Consider the following 17,254-nt stretch of genomic DNA (forward strand, 5'->3'; position numbering starts at 1 on the left):
TCTACATGCTTCTAAATTACTTAAATTACTTAGAAACTATAAAATTTCATAATTTCATATTAATTATAAATCTTTATATAATTTATAATATTTCTATCAACCAAGATTATAAATCAAGCATAATACATCTATACTTAGTTGATAACATTTGAAAAAATATTCATTGAAAAGCAAAATGTGGACATGCTCCAATACTTTTCTCATTTCTCATCCAAGGGAGTTATAATTTGTAGCCACACCTCTTTTGGGAGAATCAAACACTCCAAACAGCCATTGATAAGAAAACCATGCTCATGGTGCATCGAAATTCACACCAATGTACTCTACACAATCCATCACAATACAATACATCCTCTCGCACGACACATAACCGTATAGTATTTAATATACAATACACATACGTTTGAATATATACCGTGGACTCGGCGCTGAGACCACCGACGCAGGAGTATCGACGCGACTGATGCGGCGACGAGGCTGCCGCACGCCCTGATGCTGCAGCAGCTGAAGCTGATGATGAGAAGGACGATGAGGACGATCATGGTATCGCGCAGCCTCTCACTGCGGCGTCAGCATGGTGCGTCGGTGCGGGCAGGCCGCGAGGAATCCACCCTGAAGGCGATTGTGAAGGCGACGGCGACGGCGACGGCGGCATTATATACTCACCCATGTCTTTTCAATCTTGTTGCTAGGCTGGAATGCAAGGACAAGTACGTTTGGCTTCTCATGCAAAGATAATCTGTTGTCCGGGAGTGGAAGAGCAAGCACAGGAGAGTACGAAGCTTTCGTCACGTCTCTATTGCGTCGACAGCGGTTTCTGGAAGCTGAACTGTAAGAACTGATGGTTCCGAGGGGAGGCTATTCTTGCTTGTGCAGCTGGGTTCCTTTCCCATTTCGGCAACTTGGCGTGGATTCTTAACTCTTGGTTCCATTTTTGAGGCAGGTGCTCTGCTCGTGCTGAAGCAGAGCGCCTGAAAGGAAAGATTGGACTTGCTCTAGCGGGTCATTGTTGAGTTGCGATGTTTCGTGATAATTGTTTTGAGTTACTTTGTATTTATATTAGTATTTATGTTATCATTTGTGTTTGTCCACGGTTCTTGGCATGGGTACCACTTTCGTAATGTTCTTGCGACAGCAGTCCGTGTCCAGAGAAGGGGTGTTTTGTGCTACGTTCTGTCGTTTCATGGGATTGTGTTGGAAGCCAGTTTCAGGCGGATGCTGCATAGATAGTATACCTATGTGAGATGATAAACGTTTCATCCTGAATAGAACCAGGCTGTATGTGTAATGCGCACGAACACTTTCAAATAGCTTTTCTCTTTCAGTCATTCCTAGTGTCGAACCTCGTTCTGCGCGAAGAGATCGTTGAGTGTATACCGCAATGGAGGAGACTGGAGGCAGTACAGAGGCCGAGCAGGCTCCAACCATGACACCCCCTCCTCCGCCACCAGTCAGAATTGCCTCCCATGATGTGGGTGGCGGTCGAAAATTGAGTGTAGGGGTCTAATCTCGGACCAATCGGGTGAATCGCCAGTGGAAGTGGGTGGGTTCCAATTGAGGGAAGCTGCAGTATGGCTCTGGTTGCACTTGTGGATATGCCAATATTTCCGAAAGCGAGCAGACCAGAATTTGAGCGGAATGGGCGACCCACACAATTAAGCGGGATCCACCTCAATGCCAAGTTGATGAAGTGGGATGACGTCTATGATTACTATGTGAGAGCATTGCTACACCGGCTTCTTCGGATTCCTGTTTAAGGAAAGAGTTTGCGATTAATTGTTTACTTTCCTCTGTAACGGTTGCGCTCAGGATATCCAAGGTGGGTAGTGTTATACTTCTGATGTGTTATTTTGTAGGTTTCTATCAAACTACCAGTGACGAACAAGAAGCTCTGTCGCGACATTGTAAAGAAGCTCTGCGACACGTACGAGGAAGCGGAATGTGGCGGTAATCAAGGAGTTTACGACGGGGATAAGTCTTTATTCACGAGCGGAAGCTTAAACTTCAAATCAAAGGAGTTCCGGGTATTTCTTGACGATGGCAGAGACCCCTTGTTAAGACCCGGCGATAGGGATGGCAGGCCTGATGACTATCAATCATCGCACTTTCCATCTCCAGGCATGTAGAGGAAACTTCAAAGTCTGTGCTAATTAACCTCCAATAAGTGCGGAAATTGTCGATGTCATTCTGAATCGATTGGTTGAACGTTTTTGTTATCTTGACTTGCAGGTAGTCCACGCAATGAAGTGGTCAAAAGAAGGAAGATCATCTCTAGGGAGAGAGTCTTCATTGTCAGAATTGAGTTCGCTGCTAAGAGTCGCATGAAGGCAATCGAGGAGATGATAAATGGAGCGATGGGCAAGTGCAACCATGACCAAGAAGTTCAAGCTTTGGATACACTTCCTGTCCTGAATATTGTCCTTCGTGAGAGCGATTCGAAGAGGCAAATGTAAATCTTGTGCTGCTTTGATTCCATTGAACTTCCTGTCTTCGGGTAAGATTTTAAAGCTTTGAAGTATGACTTCGTCTGCGTGGCTGATTGATTTTGACGGAATGCAGGGGCCATCTTCTTGTGAGAGACAACTTCTTCCATCCAGACTTGGGTCCAGTTTGTGACCTAGGCGAAGGGATTGAGGACTGGAGAGGCTATCATTCCAGTGTAAGACCTACTGGATTGGGAATGACCCTCAATCTCGGTGAGTGCACACAACTATTTTCTGAAAATCCTACTGTTAAATCACTACCTTGTCTAGTATAATGTATGTGCTACACCTTCAATCATTCTTTTGTTTATGTGACGGGTGCATGTGCTGTAGATATCACCATGACGACCATGCTCAAGCCAGTTCTGGTGGAAATGTTTCTCTTGAAGTGTGGTGTGAGAGACCTCCAACATTTGCGAGGCAGAGATTGGCACAAAGCAAAGAGTTATCTCGAAGGGGTCCGGATCGAGTCCGCTCACCAACCACTGCCAAGACCGCGCAAGATCTCAGGGTTAAGTGACCGCGCCATCCGAGAACACAAGTGACGGTTGCCGAACCACCTTGTTTCACAATCAGTTCAAAATGTGCAATTTATCGGTTTGGTGACCAAGATCTTTGAGACTAACTTTTCAATGTTAGCACAGATTTACTAGGCGCGTAAAAAAGATTGCGAGGGCGGCTACCAAGAGGAGTAGATTTCAGTGGAAGCATACCACTCTGAGATTTACTCGTTTATCCTCAGTTACCCAATCTTCCAGCGCTGGACGTCGGTAACAAGAAGAAGCCGCCTTTCATACCATCAGAGGTGACCTAGATGATTCCTTCTCCTGGTCCCGGAATTCTATAAATTTGTCTTCGAAACTTTAAAATTATTAACTTTATTTCATCTGATAGTTAGTCACAGATGTGACAGTTGTGTAAGATTGTTGCCGGACAGCGGTACACCAAGTCTCTTTCCAGTGAGCAGAGGACGGCTCAGATCGCAGCTTGCAAGCAGGGCTCAAAAGATCGGGAGAAAATTTGTGAAAAAGCTAGTCGAATATTAGCATTAGATTAGTTTACTTCGGGTGTTGTTTCATTGATGTTTGTGTAAGAATTAATCATTGTTATCTGTTGACGAACGTGCTGCTGTTTTATGTCCACGCCTTGGATGTGAGGAAGTTCATTCTGCCAAACCAGTCGCTTAGTTTGAACTGCTTCTTGACAATAAGTTGGCTACTGTGAATGGCAGGATACTACCTCCCCCTCAGGTATTCCAATTGCACTGCCCTTAGTTCATATGACTGGCAGCTTGATCAGTTGTTTTGTAACGTCGAATTGAGGGCGACGCACCTAAAGCTATATGTTTATATGTGCACCACTCATTTGTTTCTTTTCATTTAAATGCTTTCATTTGGAAATGGGAGGGCAGAGGGACCTCGAGAAGGTCGCTGGAACTTCAGAAAACACGGAGGTTTGGTTTTGCTTTGGTCACATCGGTCTATTTTTGAGATGGGGTAGTCTTTCTGAACCATGGCCTTAATTTCGTGTCATCTGGGTTCGATTGCAGACCATGCACAAGGGTGTCATAAATAGATCCCTGGGCTGTTGCTGTCTTTGATGATCGCTGCCATGACGGGAATCACATTGGAATGCAGTTGATGGAAGTTAGCTGCAGACAAGGACTGGTGATGTCCCGAATTCAGATCACCTTAAGCATATACACAATCGCTCTCATATTTGACAGTTTCGTTCACGTGAATGCATTTCTTAATTATTTAATACCTCCCCATGATTCAGATGATGGGGAAGCCAGCGGGAGTGGAAAAAGAGCCACATAATGCACAAAACCTGGCAATTGAGAGACGAGTAGAATTTATGATTGGGGCACTGAAGAAGTACAACCCTGTGTTCATCTTGGTTGCATTACCAACGGATAGTTCCAGCAGCAACTTGTATGGTTAGCACACGTGTTGCCTTCCTGACTTGAGACCCTGATAAATTTCTTATCTTACAAGACATAATTTTTTAAAATTATATGGGATTCATCTAATAAGGTTCAATTTTATGATCGACAGTGGCGTTCAAGAGATATTTCGAGATGAGGATCGGGGTCATTTCACAGTGCATGATCAAGCCTCGCCAGTTTAATCCTCAGTACCTTTGGAACCTGGTTTTGAAAATTAATCAGAAGGTGAGCAATCGTCTGCTATGACTCAAGCTATTTGAAGATTGCACGAGGTTGTTGAGAGGTTAAGTGTTGATTGAGTTCAATGATTCGGAATTCTTGAGTTGTGCGCAGATGGAAGGGTTCAACTCGCCATTGACCTCAAAAATTACGAGCTGCCTTGGTGGGGCGCCTACCATTATCTTTGGTATCGACGTATCTCACGGGTCCATTGGAGAGAACTTCCCCTCTGTTGCAGCAGTGGTTGCAACGAAGAACTGGCCTGATGTCTTTCATTTCGCAACACGGGCAGGGACACAGCAATCGAAGTTAAAGTTGATCGAAGGGCTCTGGGAGCCTAAGAGCGCCATGGTCAAGTTAGTGATCTATATGGTTAAGTTTTTTTATCGTCCTGGTTGTTAAGGGAGTCCTGGATGGAATTTGAACACATGACTTGATGATACATTTCAAGTATTACCAAATCTGACGATGTCTTCTTCAGAGACCTACTTCTGGAGTTTCACAGAACTTGCAGAGGCCCTGTGTGCAAACCCTCTCAAGTCACTGTCCACAGGTACTTTCTCTTGTTGCTTTTGGTTGATTTTCCCTCACTCGTCTCAATAATCTTTCAAGTATCGATATTTGGATTATTCATTCCTCCCAGGAGAGCTCTGCGATGTTTGCGGAACTGTTGTGTCCTACAAAATTTTCTGGATACGTGTGTTCATTCTATAATTAGGATCCTTTGGTTCGTGCAGGGATGGCGTCCGTGAGGGCCGGTTTGCTGATTGCTTGAAGGAAGAGGTGAATGCATTTAAAAGAGTACGTTTCATGCCCTCAATCTTGCATTAAGATTAAGTTGAATTCTCTGTGAGAAGTGAAGTAGCGGATGAACCTAAAAAACTTCCTTTGTTCTCACAGGTATGTAGAGACATCCAAGAGGACTATAATCCAGGAATTACTTTTATCGTCGTTCAGAAGAGGCATAACACGCGTTTCTTTTCCCAGAGCAGAGACACCTAGCGAAATGGCAACGTGATTCCGGACACGAATCTTACCTGATTTCATGTGCATTGTATCAGACTTCTGTAAATGATCTTAATTGATTAATTTACCGTGGGTTTTATTTTAGCCTAACCTTGCAATAACATTTCTATTTTATGGATGTGCTGGTTTGCAGGCACAGTTATTGATAAAGATATCTGCCACCCTCACAACTACGACTACTTCCTCCTCAGTCAAGCTGGTCTCATCGTACTCCCCTCTCCTTATCCCATTTCTCACAACAATTAACAGAATTCAAAAACTTGTAATAGGAACTTATTTCATCGTCTGATTTTCGTGGTGAAAAGTTTTTAATTTCTGCGGCACCATATATTTGCTTCAGGGTACATCTCGTCCAAGTCACTACCATGTGTTGCTGAATGAGAACAAGCTTGCACCTGACGACATTCAGTGCCTGTCGAATAATTTGTGTTACACGTAAGTTGGGATCTGAATGGTACATCTCGTGGTTCTGTGCAGTTCCATTTCAGTATCATTCAATTATCACATTGAATGTTTTCAGCATCCTTGATTTTTCACGATATGAGGTGATTTGTGCAGCTCAACCTCGATTTCCACGGGTAAGTCTTAGCAGCACATCAGTTTTTCCACCCATTTTTTCCCCTTCTCTCTCGTCTTATAATCATTGGAAAAGTACCAAGTCCAAGTTTTTATTTCCCCCAAGGTTACAAAATTTGCCTGTGGGATCTACCTTGATTGCAGCGGCGCTCGCAGGCTATGCCCACATCGTGGCAGCACTTGGGAAGGATCAGACACCAGCTCTTCGAGAAACAATAATAAAATAATTTAAAATAATGTAAAGGACACAGCGGCTCTTCGCGAAGGGGGTTCTCCTAAACTGATTCCATCTCTTCCAGAACTGAAGCTGAAGCCGGATTTCTCCATGTACTTCTGCTGACTTCTATCCCACATCCAGCACTCCGCACCTCAACTTTCCTCAGCAAGTTTATTAACAGTCTGTAAATGTGTCAATTACCGGGGCTCCTGAATCATGGTCCTCCAAATCAATGGATGCACTTGTTTTTTGATACCAAAGGTAATTGTAGACCTAGATCGACAACTCTGTCATAAAGTTTCTGAAATACTTCACAACCGTTTCGATATTATCTCAGTGGGATCTTTTCTACCCACAAGTTTTGTGCAAGTTCAGTTCTACAATGGAAAATAGAAACATGGGGTCTGTTGTTAAATCCTGACACTTAACCTTCGTGTGAGGCATCCTCTTCCTTTTAGGGTTCGTTTGCTTTGAATGCTGATCAGTTTTTGGTGAAGATCAACAATATCATCCGTGTAAAAAGACGTTTTTGTGTCTAATTGAGTGTATGTGCCCAAATCCTTGCACAGGCCCCGAAGCTGTTTGTATACAATTATTCACTTAAGCTATATAATTACTTTATTTTTGTACTCCTCGCATGGCAGTGTTGCAAATTTTGAATATAAGCACGTAGGAAAGGGAATAGAAATCAGCATAAATAAGATATGTAGATATTGCTGCAAGGATTTATAACATAATGTCTACACGATAAACAATAATTTGAATTTGAATTTAAATGCACACTTTGTTACATTAAAAGATAGTTGATTTTAACGTTTTAGAGAGATGGAGTATACAAAATCGTCAGGTTAAGTTCAATGGCATACATGCCTGTAATTTGAAAGTGACATTAAACTTATAAATATATAAATGAAGAAATAGATAATAAAAGAAACCAAAGACTTGAATGATGTGTCCACATGGCCTGTAACTACGAAAGAGAGTGGCAAAATGTAAAGGACACAGGGCTTAAATTATTATATTATTTTTAAATTATATTATTTTAAATGCAATGAGCTGATAGAAAGACAGAATAAACTCATTTTTTGGTTTAGAAAATAAACATGATAATGGGAAGATCAATAAATGTACCAAAGAAAAAAGAAAAAAACAAACAAAAACAAAAAAATAAATAAAGTGTAAAAAGTTTAATTAGATATTTTAAAATTAATAAATTTATACAGTAAATCTAAAAAGAATGCTAAATAAACCCCTCAAATTGCTATTTCCACCACTTATATGACTTTTGGGCTGCTTTTGAAGTGCTTGCAATGTTAAATACTAGTATATCCTTGAGTACCATCAACTTTACCTACATGTCTCTTTAGAGTGCAAAAAACACTTTCAATCTTATTGCATTATATTTAAAAGATATTGTATTGGATTATACTTTCTTCAAATATATTTTATTTTAATCAATTACTAGTCAATATCTTGTAAGAATATAATATGGCCAATATAAGTGCATATATTGTGGCCAACCTAATTACACACTATACACTTTAGTACACAAGTTATGCCTGCAAATTAAGAAGATACATTCCTTTAGAAATATTATATTTTAATCAATTACTAGTCAATATCTTGTAAGAATATAATATGGCCAATACAGGTACATGTATTGTGGCCAACCTAATTACATACTATACACTTTAATACACAAGTTATGCCTATAAGTTAAGAAGACACATTCCTTTAGAATAATTCAAATTAGAATGGATCTCTTTGTATTTGTTTTGGTATGGTGTTTGTATGAGTGCCTCATTGATAGAGCCTCTTAGACATCCACGCATATATTGTAATGGTAGATTCTTTAATGCTAGAGTCTATAATATCATTTTTAGAAGTTAATTGTACACTTGTTCTTGCTGATGGAGTGCCAAGATCTAATAGGTACCTCTAACCTCATCAAAGATAGATCCAATGCTATCCATGTTCTACAATACTCTTATACTACTTGAAATACTTCTATACATAAATCCAACTTCTAGTCTAAGTCATTACATATTGACAAGGTACTAAAAAAAATAGAAAACATCTACAAACAAGTGCATCTTTGCTTCAAGTTTTGTCCATATTAGGTGGCAAATAGGCAAGCCTTATATAGTCATAAAAGCATGAGATTAGTCATTGAGGTCCTCTTTGTAAGCATAGAAAAAGACATATCTCACAACATCCTTAGATTGTAGCTTTGTTGGTGATTAATACAAATCTACTCCATGCTTGCTTGTACTTTGATTTCTTTAATATGATTTTCAAAGGCATAGAAAAGTTAAATTTGAACATATTGGAGGTCTTTGGTAGAGACTTATAAGTAATTTTTAACCATGGAATGCATGTCTTTTGCCCAAGAGTTGTTGATATTTCAAAAATGCATTACACAATTTGTCTAGGCTACCACAAAGTATTCCTTGTATATAATCCAGGTTGTCTGAAGATACTAAAATGCAACTAAGATACTTATATATATTTGGCAAAGCATATTTTATTAAGTGATGAAGATTTCAACCATTGGCTACTAAACAATGTCTTTCTATGATTGTTAGAAGGTTTTCTAGTCTTGGTCAATTTCAAAATATTTTTTTTGTAATTTATAAGAACATTCTTTTAAAAATTCAAAATATAAAAAAATAATTTGGCAATTAAAAAGATAGCTGATAGTATATTTATGAGAGCTAATTTGCTATTGATTGTGATGGTTATTAGCTTGATGTCTTTATAAAGACTTGCAAGTTATTGAAGCATTCATTGGTAGTAGATTCCACTTTCTTCTTATATAAAGGTAATTGTAATAGTGAAGGAAGTGTTGAAACTTGTCATATTAATGATATAGAATATTGGCATACAAAATTAGTTGGTCTTATAGGTATAATTTATAATTAGAAAATAAAGATACTTACAAGCAAGCTTCTCATAGCTAAGGTGTAGAAAAAAACAAGTGTATAATTTGATTAGCAGTGTTCATACAATAATCAAAGCAAATTTTCTCTTTCCAAAATTGATTCTTTAGAGCAAGGATAGGTAGACAATTGCCAAATTTAGCTTTTTGAATACATACTTTCTTGTTTTGAATAGTCTTTGCTATTACTTGTATACTTAAATTGCTTTGCCTTAAAGTGAAAAGAAAATCTTTAGAAGCAATAGCAATAGTAGCCATTTGGTACATTGCTTCATATTGATCAGGCTTAAGATAGTGTGGACTAGGATGTCTAGCAATGTTATTAGAAGGCTTGTGGTTGTACTCGACTTTGATAATTGTAGTGTACCAAAATTAATCCAACTTGCATCTATTGAGTTAAAAGGGACAATTATAGGAAGTTTTGGATAGAGATAATTTTTTTAAATAAAATATAATAGGAACGAGAGAATTAGGAGGTATATTTAGCATCATAAGTGCTTTAAGGGCAGCCCAAAAGTCACATGGGGGTGGAAATAGCAATTTATAGGATGTATTTAATATTATCCAAAATTATTATCTTATTTCATTTGTAAATATTATAATTAAATCAAATATTTATTATTTAATGTGTATATTATTTATATATATAATTAATATAAATATTATTTAATTTTAAGTTATTTTTATATTTTTATAATAATAAAAGTATAATAATTATTAATACAAATTTCTTATATGGCATTAAAAATAGAACTAAATAAGCTTGTATTGTTGTCACAAAAGATGTAACTCAAATGAAGCTATTTTTGAAAGATATGTTTGTAAGCCAAAGGATATTTTTTAAATATAAATAAAATAAAATACAAATAAAAAAAATAAAATATACAATGGAGCTTTCAGCTACAAAGTAAGATAAGTAAATTGGTGATATTATTATGGATAATATGCAAAAAAATAGTTAATTTTGTTCAAGGAATTATTTATAAAAAGATAAAAAAAATATTTAATCAAATTTAAAAAAATCATAAAAGTATATTAAGACATTTAAAGTTTTATTAAAGTTAATAAATAAATAAATTAAAATATAAGATATAAAAAATAAATTATTAATATTTATCCAATTAAAACTTTTGAAAAAATAATATTCAACATAAAATTTAAATTGTCATTTATAAAAAGAAGAACCTTGATAGAATGGGAAGAAATGCATCAAGAAAGTGCTACATAAAGTTGACCATGAAAAAAATAGGTTGTCATAGATCCAAACTAACATACTTCATCAATTATCCTTGAGATTTTTTTATTATTATTGCAAATACAAGATAGATTGGAAATTATTTTTTTTTAAGAATAAACAAAAGTTCTTTTATTATAGAAGTTAATGTATTTTTATATTATGAACACCAAATTTTCAACAAATTTTCTTCGAAGGATTCTTGCTTCAAGAACTTAATCCATTAGTTTTATAATTACTAATTGGATTCTATTCCAAAGTCCTTGCCAAAGAACAATATTTCTTAATAGTATCTCCAAAGTCTTAATCTTAAGTCAATGCCTTGATGTAGGCATTCTAGATGGATTAAGCAACTTGATGAATTTGACTAGTTAAACATTATTATTATCAATACCATCTTTATTGATAACTTCATTGGCGCTTAAATATTCTTCTTTTTCTCTAAAAAATATAGCCATAATCTTCTTATTAATATCCTTTATATCATCATTTTGTATAGATAAAATGATTCTATTTCTAAAGAAGGCATTATTTGAGATACCATCTTTTATTAGCCTTAGATAAATAATATCAATTAAAGACATTAATTCTTGATTAACAAAGATTCAATTATAGAACATACTATTCCAAATTTACTTTTAATTTTTGAATGTTTCATATTTTTTCTTTAGTAATAAATTAAATTCTATTAATTATTGCATTCCAATTGTTTCTTAATAATGATATTAGAAGAAATTGTATAAATGTTCTTTCTAAGTATTACAAAATCTTATCCAACAAAAAGATCCAAAATCCTTAATTTATTCTTTTATTAGATTCTTAATTCTATGCTTACTTTGTAAATAGGCATTGAAATCATCTAAGATGTTTTTTCAAAATCTTTTCTATAGATTTCATGGATTTAGTATATTTTTTTACAATAGAAAAATAAAAAACAATGCCTTTAATTGAGATCTACTTTGTGTTTTTCATGCATCTTCTAAATATTGTTGCTACTCTCTATCATCTTCAAGCAATCCTAAAGTTACACATGCACTTTTAAATGTTGGATAGAAAATTCCATGAATAGTCTTTAAATGCTCAGATGATTATAATTTTTTAACATAGATTAATAAAAGTCTTAAATAATATCTTTCTTCCATTGCTAGAAGTAAAAAATATAATCTTTTAATAGCAAATCTATATTTTTTTAATGTCCACATTCTTTTTGTCTTATGCCAAATAAAATATTATGGAAATTATTCATATGTATATTATCTTATTATTGCTATTGCTACACATGTCTCAAAAAATGAAATTAATGTTATTTTTTGTCTTTCAACATGTTCTAAAATTGTAGCTACCTTGTCATTTGGATTATATACTACTTGATATATTTTAAGAAGATAAACGGCCAAACAAATAATACTTGGTATTTCTTCATAAATCTGCATGCCAAAAGTCTCCAAGCAATCTTTAAAGCTCCATTGTATCTTGCATTAAAATATTGTTAGATTTCAACTTGTTGGTTTTTAAAATACATTATAATGCAATTATGGCCCTTATAGATATACTTGTGGATATACTTGATAGCACAAATAGATGCATATACCTCAACATCAATATAACAATTATACTTTTGAGATAGGTTTGAACAAAATGAAATAACATCTATGTTGTCAACAATCATTCCTTGAACTTCAAATGTTCTATTATTTCTTTGTAGATATTAAGGATATCCATTGACATCCATTATTATTTCTTCCACAAACATCTTTAGATACTTCTTTATACAGTGACCGTCTTCTATACAAGGTGCTTGAAGATTTTGCATTCTATTTGGATTATATATCATATATTATAGAATAACTTCAAATAGCTTTTGATTGTTATTTTTATTTAGAAATTCTATAAAAACCATATGATCCACATCTCTAATACATCTATTCTTAATTTTTCTATCCAAAAAAATCAAGATGTGTAAATGAGATAGATCTCTCTTTAAAAATTCAATATTATAAACATTTGCAACAACATGATCAAAGACAATTCCCTTCTTTATATCTTCTATAATTACACATCTCTTGAGCTGAAATACACAAGTAATCAAATTTGGCAAGTTCCTTGCTTATTATCCTTGAAGTAATTTATTCTTAATTTTGGACCATCTTAGATTTGATGTCATTATCATAAAAATATCAAGATGATGATAAAACCTTATAATTGCCATAGAATCTTGAAGTATTTCTATTGTATGTCTTATATTTCTAATATGTGATGATAGAAGTAAGATCCTACATCATAAATTATTTAATTCATATCTTCTTTCTTCAAGCCAAATACTTTGATGAGTTACAACAACATCCACCAATCTTTGGTGTAAATCAGTATGTAGTTTTCCTTCATTGTAACATAGATATTAAAAACATGGTTACTCAATTATTGCCCATCAATTAACTATAAATTCTTGTAATAGCTTTCTTCTACATAAAATTGTGGACTACTTGATAGGCCTTAAAAAAAGTCAATAAGCAACATAATTCATTTGTATAAGACTAGTGCATCTCCAATCTTCTTGCCTAACACCTTCTCTTTCTTGAATAATATCTTTCATTACATTTTGTGCACTTAGGTCAAAATACCATCTAAGGATTCTATGTGGAAAAAAAAAAACATAATGAAGGGGCAAGTGAGTAGGATAAGCATCATGAATCCTTTCTAATAGCTCATTATTACATAGGTGAATTATAATATCAAAAAGTGCATTATGCTCCAATCCATCTTTAGGTAATATAATAGCAATTTCTATAAAAATAATAAAAGATTATATTAGCATCTATTAATTTTAAAATTTATAATTAATAAAATTAAGATATTATTAAAAAGATATATAAAAAAATAATTTATAGAAGTAAGTATAAATAAGATTTAAAATATTAAAAAAAATATGAAAAACAAAGTAATTAGCCACCCATGTATAGAAAAGACAAGGTAATTAAATCCACTTTAGGAAGTTAAAACCATCTTTGATAATTATGGTAGTTAGAAAAAAATTAGTTTTATTATTTTTTAAATAATATTAATAGAAAATTTCTATAAAGAAGCTATAAATAGATTCAAAATTATTTTAATATCATCATAAAAAAAATCATAATAAAGAAATTACAATAGACATGCTTGTTAGTCATTTCATACACTTTTGATCTAATATTAAATTTTAAGAATTGCAAGAGGAAATAAAATTATAAATGTTTGAAGATTAGATTAAAGATGATGAATACAAGAAAGAAATAATGAAGGTATAGATGTCTAAAGACTAGGTTGAAGAAAACAAAGACAAGATAAAGTTAATGAATATATAAATGTATGAAGATTAGGTTGAAGAAGATAAGATAAAATTGATAGGTAAAGTTGATAGATAAAATCGAAAAATAAAATGAAATTTTCTAGAATAAATTATCAACTTCGACTTTGACAAAACCAAGAAGCAATAAAAAACAAGTATATAGATAGTTCTTATATAAAGACATAAAAGAGATACTTAAGAAATATCTACATATTCACCTGGTAGCCATGCTAGAGATATGTTGCTATCCTAGTAATTAAGTTTATAAAATTTATAAAATTAATAGAGATTATTTGATAAACATGAATGATGTTCTTGAATAGAAATTAATAACTTTACCATGAGTATTAAGAATTATAAATAAAGATGGTAAAAAAAAATTCTATATTGCATATTAAATCAAAAGGAATTAGCAAATAGGCCAAAAGGAGAAAGAAATAATATCTACCTTTAGTCAAGATAAAGAAAAGATATACATGAAAGAAGAACCAAATCAAAGAATATTGTATGAAAGAAAAAATTTATAATCTAAAAATCACATATAATTAATGAGTAAAAAAAGTCAAATAGTATATTAATTAATGACCTGAGAAATTGAATCTCTTAGAATTCAAAAAACTTCAAGCAAACAAGCTGCAGAATGATGTCATGATGTAATATGACTATATAATGAAACTATAATCAAAATTAAATTTTTAATTAACATCTAATTATCTTAATTCAATAATAATTCAAGGTATCTAAACATGGCTTTTATAAAGCCTCTTAGTTTGTTTTCTTATCTTAATAGTTAGTAGGTTGAAGGTTGGTTAATACTTTTACCTTCTAGCATGTAGAGACTCTTTTATTATCTTAGAAAGATCATAAATTGATAAAATTAGATTAGAATAGATAAATAATTAATATGGTTGATACTATGATTAATTTGAGGATAGGATTGGACTAAAAAATCCTTAGGATAGGTTAGATTGATATCTAGGGGTCGACTTTTTGTGAGACATGGTCAAATTCAGATCTTTGGCCACTAAAATAATTGCCTATGGCAAAATAGGGATTCATTTGAAGCTTAGAGATTAGGATTTGAGAGCTAGGTTGGAGCTTCTTCTAAAGACATAAGGTTGTTTCTGGTAGGATTTATTTGGACTTTACAATTGTTGTTCAAAGTCAAGATTTGTATTGGCAACTTGGGATTTATACAATGCAATTAGAGCTAACACTCTTGGCTAGTTCCTAAAATTGGTGTTACATCTTTAATTAAAATTTTGACAATGCTTGATTAATTAAGTGTGCTAAGTGTATGTAAAATTTTGGGATAATTAAATGGCATAATTGAGAGATATTTGGTTTTTAATATAAGAACATATAAGAAGTTGGAAATTTGGAGTTGGATAGGATTTCTATAATATCTAAAGATCTAATAGTTAAATCAAGGTGAAATTTGGCATGGTGTTGGAAGACTTGAAGATCAAGCTACATACCAATTTTGAATTGAAGTTAATAGTTGGAGAAGGAAAAATCACTGCTGGAACATTTGTATCAACTTTCAAGTTGGCCGCCAAGTAACATCAATGTGGTTTTTGTGAATTTTCTCACAATCTGTGAATTGAATTGGAGTGAATTCTTATCAGGCATATAAAAGACTTATAATAGTACTTGTGTGCAAAAAATTTCTTTAAGTGAATAGTTATATTGTAAGCTTGCTGGTTAGGATTAAGATTTGCAAAAAAAGTTCGAAATTGCCTAATTATTGAAGTAATAAGGCAATTGGAATTTATGTATAGTTGAGATTACTAAGAAGAGTGTTTTTGAGTACTTTGTGTTGGATTTAAGTACTTTTGAATTAAAATTCAAATTGCATTCTTCTTATGAGAGTGAAACATATTAGGATTTTTTTGAATACTTATAAAATACAATCCCACCTTCTACAACCAAATACCTGTTGCATTTCCAAATAGGAGAACATGTAATATTATAACAAAAAAATATTTATAGAGTATATAATTAAAAAAAGAAGAAGTAAGAAGTTACAAAATTAATAGATAAAAAATTAAAAGAAAAAAATATTTTAATAAGAAAAAATATTCTTTAAAGGAATTTAAATTTAAAATTTTAATAGAAGTTTTAAATTCTAGTAGTCAAGAATCAATACAATTTTCAATACAATCTCCTAATTTGCATCCACCATTATAACAAAGAGCAACAACCAATATAGCATGAGCTATTAAACATGCTAAAACAAGTTTGTTCAAATTTAAAGGAAAAAGGGATCTAGATATTTATATCAAAGAATTTAATAATATTTGTCAAGCTAATAAAGAAACAAAAAATGAATATAAATTAACATTTTTTTCTAATAACACTAAAAAAAAGGTACTAAAGTGGTATATTCAGTATTCTTTAGGACATTTTACTTCTTAGAAATACATTTACGTCTTCATTTTAGAAAAAAGAAGAGTGATGGAAAAATCATTAATAGTCTTTTAGATTTCAAACAAAAAAAATGAGGTTGTAGAAGAATTCTTTGAAAAAATAATACAGATAGCTAATAAACTTATGCTTCAACATCATAACCTATTTAGAAAATATGGTTCTCAAATAGATTAAAAAGAGAAGTAGGCAAATATATAACTCTATTACTAACATATATATTGAAAAAAGATCTACAATCAACAAGAAAAATTGAACTAAGTATATATAGGGATGAAAAATCTTATAATATAGATTTAAATAAAGAAAAAAGAAAGAAAAGTAGAAAAATAGAAAAAAAAAAAAAAAAAAAAACTACTAAAAACAATTTAAAGAAATTAAAAGAAGAGATGGCTCAATTAAGTATTGGATTAAAGAAATTTATAATAGGTGTTGTTTTTATAAAGTGCAATAATAAAAGACTTTTATTTCTAAATGGCATATGAAATTTTGAAAAAATTGTAATACTTATACATACCAAACTAATGATCATACTTATAATTGATAATATAGGGATAGAAGTTTAGTAGTTCATTAAGTACAACCACAATTAAATAATATATGAGAATAAGAAAACCTATGAAAAAAATATTTATTCATAAATAAAGATAGAGATCAGGGACGTTTAAATCAACTATATTAAAAGAAAGAAGATAAAATAAAGAATAACATTTATAGACGAAAAGAAAGATATCTTTATAAAAAAGAATATACATTCAACTATTATGATGATAGGATACAACCAAGATATAAAAGAAATAGGAATGTAAATTCACCAAAATAAATTATATAAATTAAGCTTGAGGGAGTAATCTTAAGTGT

At 32.7% G+C, this 17,254-nt stretch overlaps 1 protein-coding gene across 14 annotated transcripts; it reads left to right on the forward strand.

The window, feature by feature from the left end:
- Positions 1-638: 638 nt before the first annotated feature.
- Positions 639-7,027, forward strand: LOC112286493 (protein argonaute 16). 14 transcript variants are annotated; one of them, XR_016504778.1, is made up of 12 exons: positions 3,025-3,288; positions 3,715-3,733; positions 4,033-4,150; positions 4,263-4,422; positions 4,541-4,656; positions 4,765-5,006; positions 5,132-5,203; positions 5,388-5,451; positions 5,551-5,664; positions 5,810-5,883; positions 6,154-6,254; positions 6,397-7,027. XR_016504778.1 is itself a non-coding variant. In XM_090253190.1 (7 exons), exons 2-7 carry the CDS (start codon positions 1,572-1,574, stop codon positions 3,255-3,257), a joined length of 1,071 nt encoding a protein of 356 aa, XP_090109316.1. In that variant the 5' UTR covers positions 639-831; positions 944-1,571; the 3' UTR covers positions 3,258-4,114. The 14 variants fall into 14 exon arrangements, 3 of the variants coding, with proteins under 3 accessions (XP_090109316.1, XP_090109318.1, XP_090109317.1); XR_016504777.1 differs by having other exon boundaries at positions 3,025-3,733; XR_016504779.1 differs by lacking the exon at positions 3,715-3,733.
- The last annotated feature ends 10,227 nt before the right edge of the window (positions 7,028-17,254 follow it).

Source organism: Physcomitrium patens, chromosome 9 (assembly GCF_059467195.1).
Source record: "Physcomitrium patens ecotype Gransden chromosome 9, ASM5946719v1, whole genome shotgun sequence".
Taxonomy (NCBI): Eukaryota; Viridiplantae; Streptophyta; class Bryopsida; order Funariales; family Funariaceae; genus Physcomitrium; species Physcomitrium patens.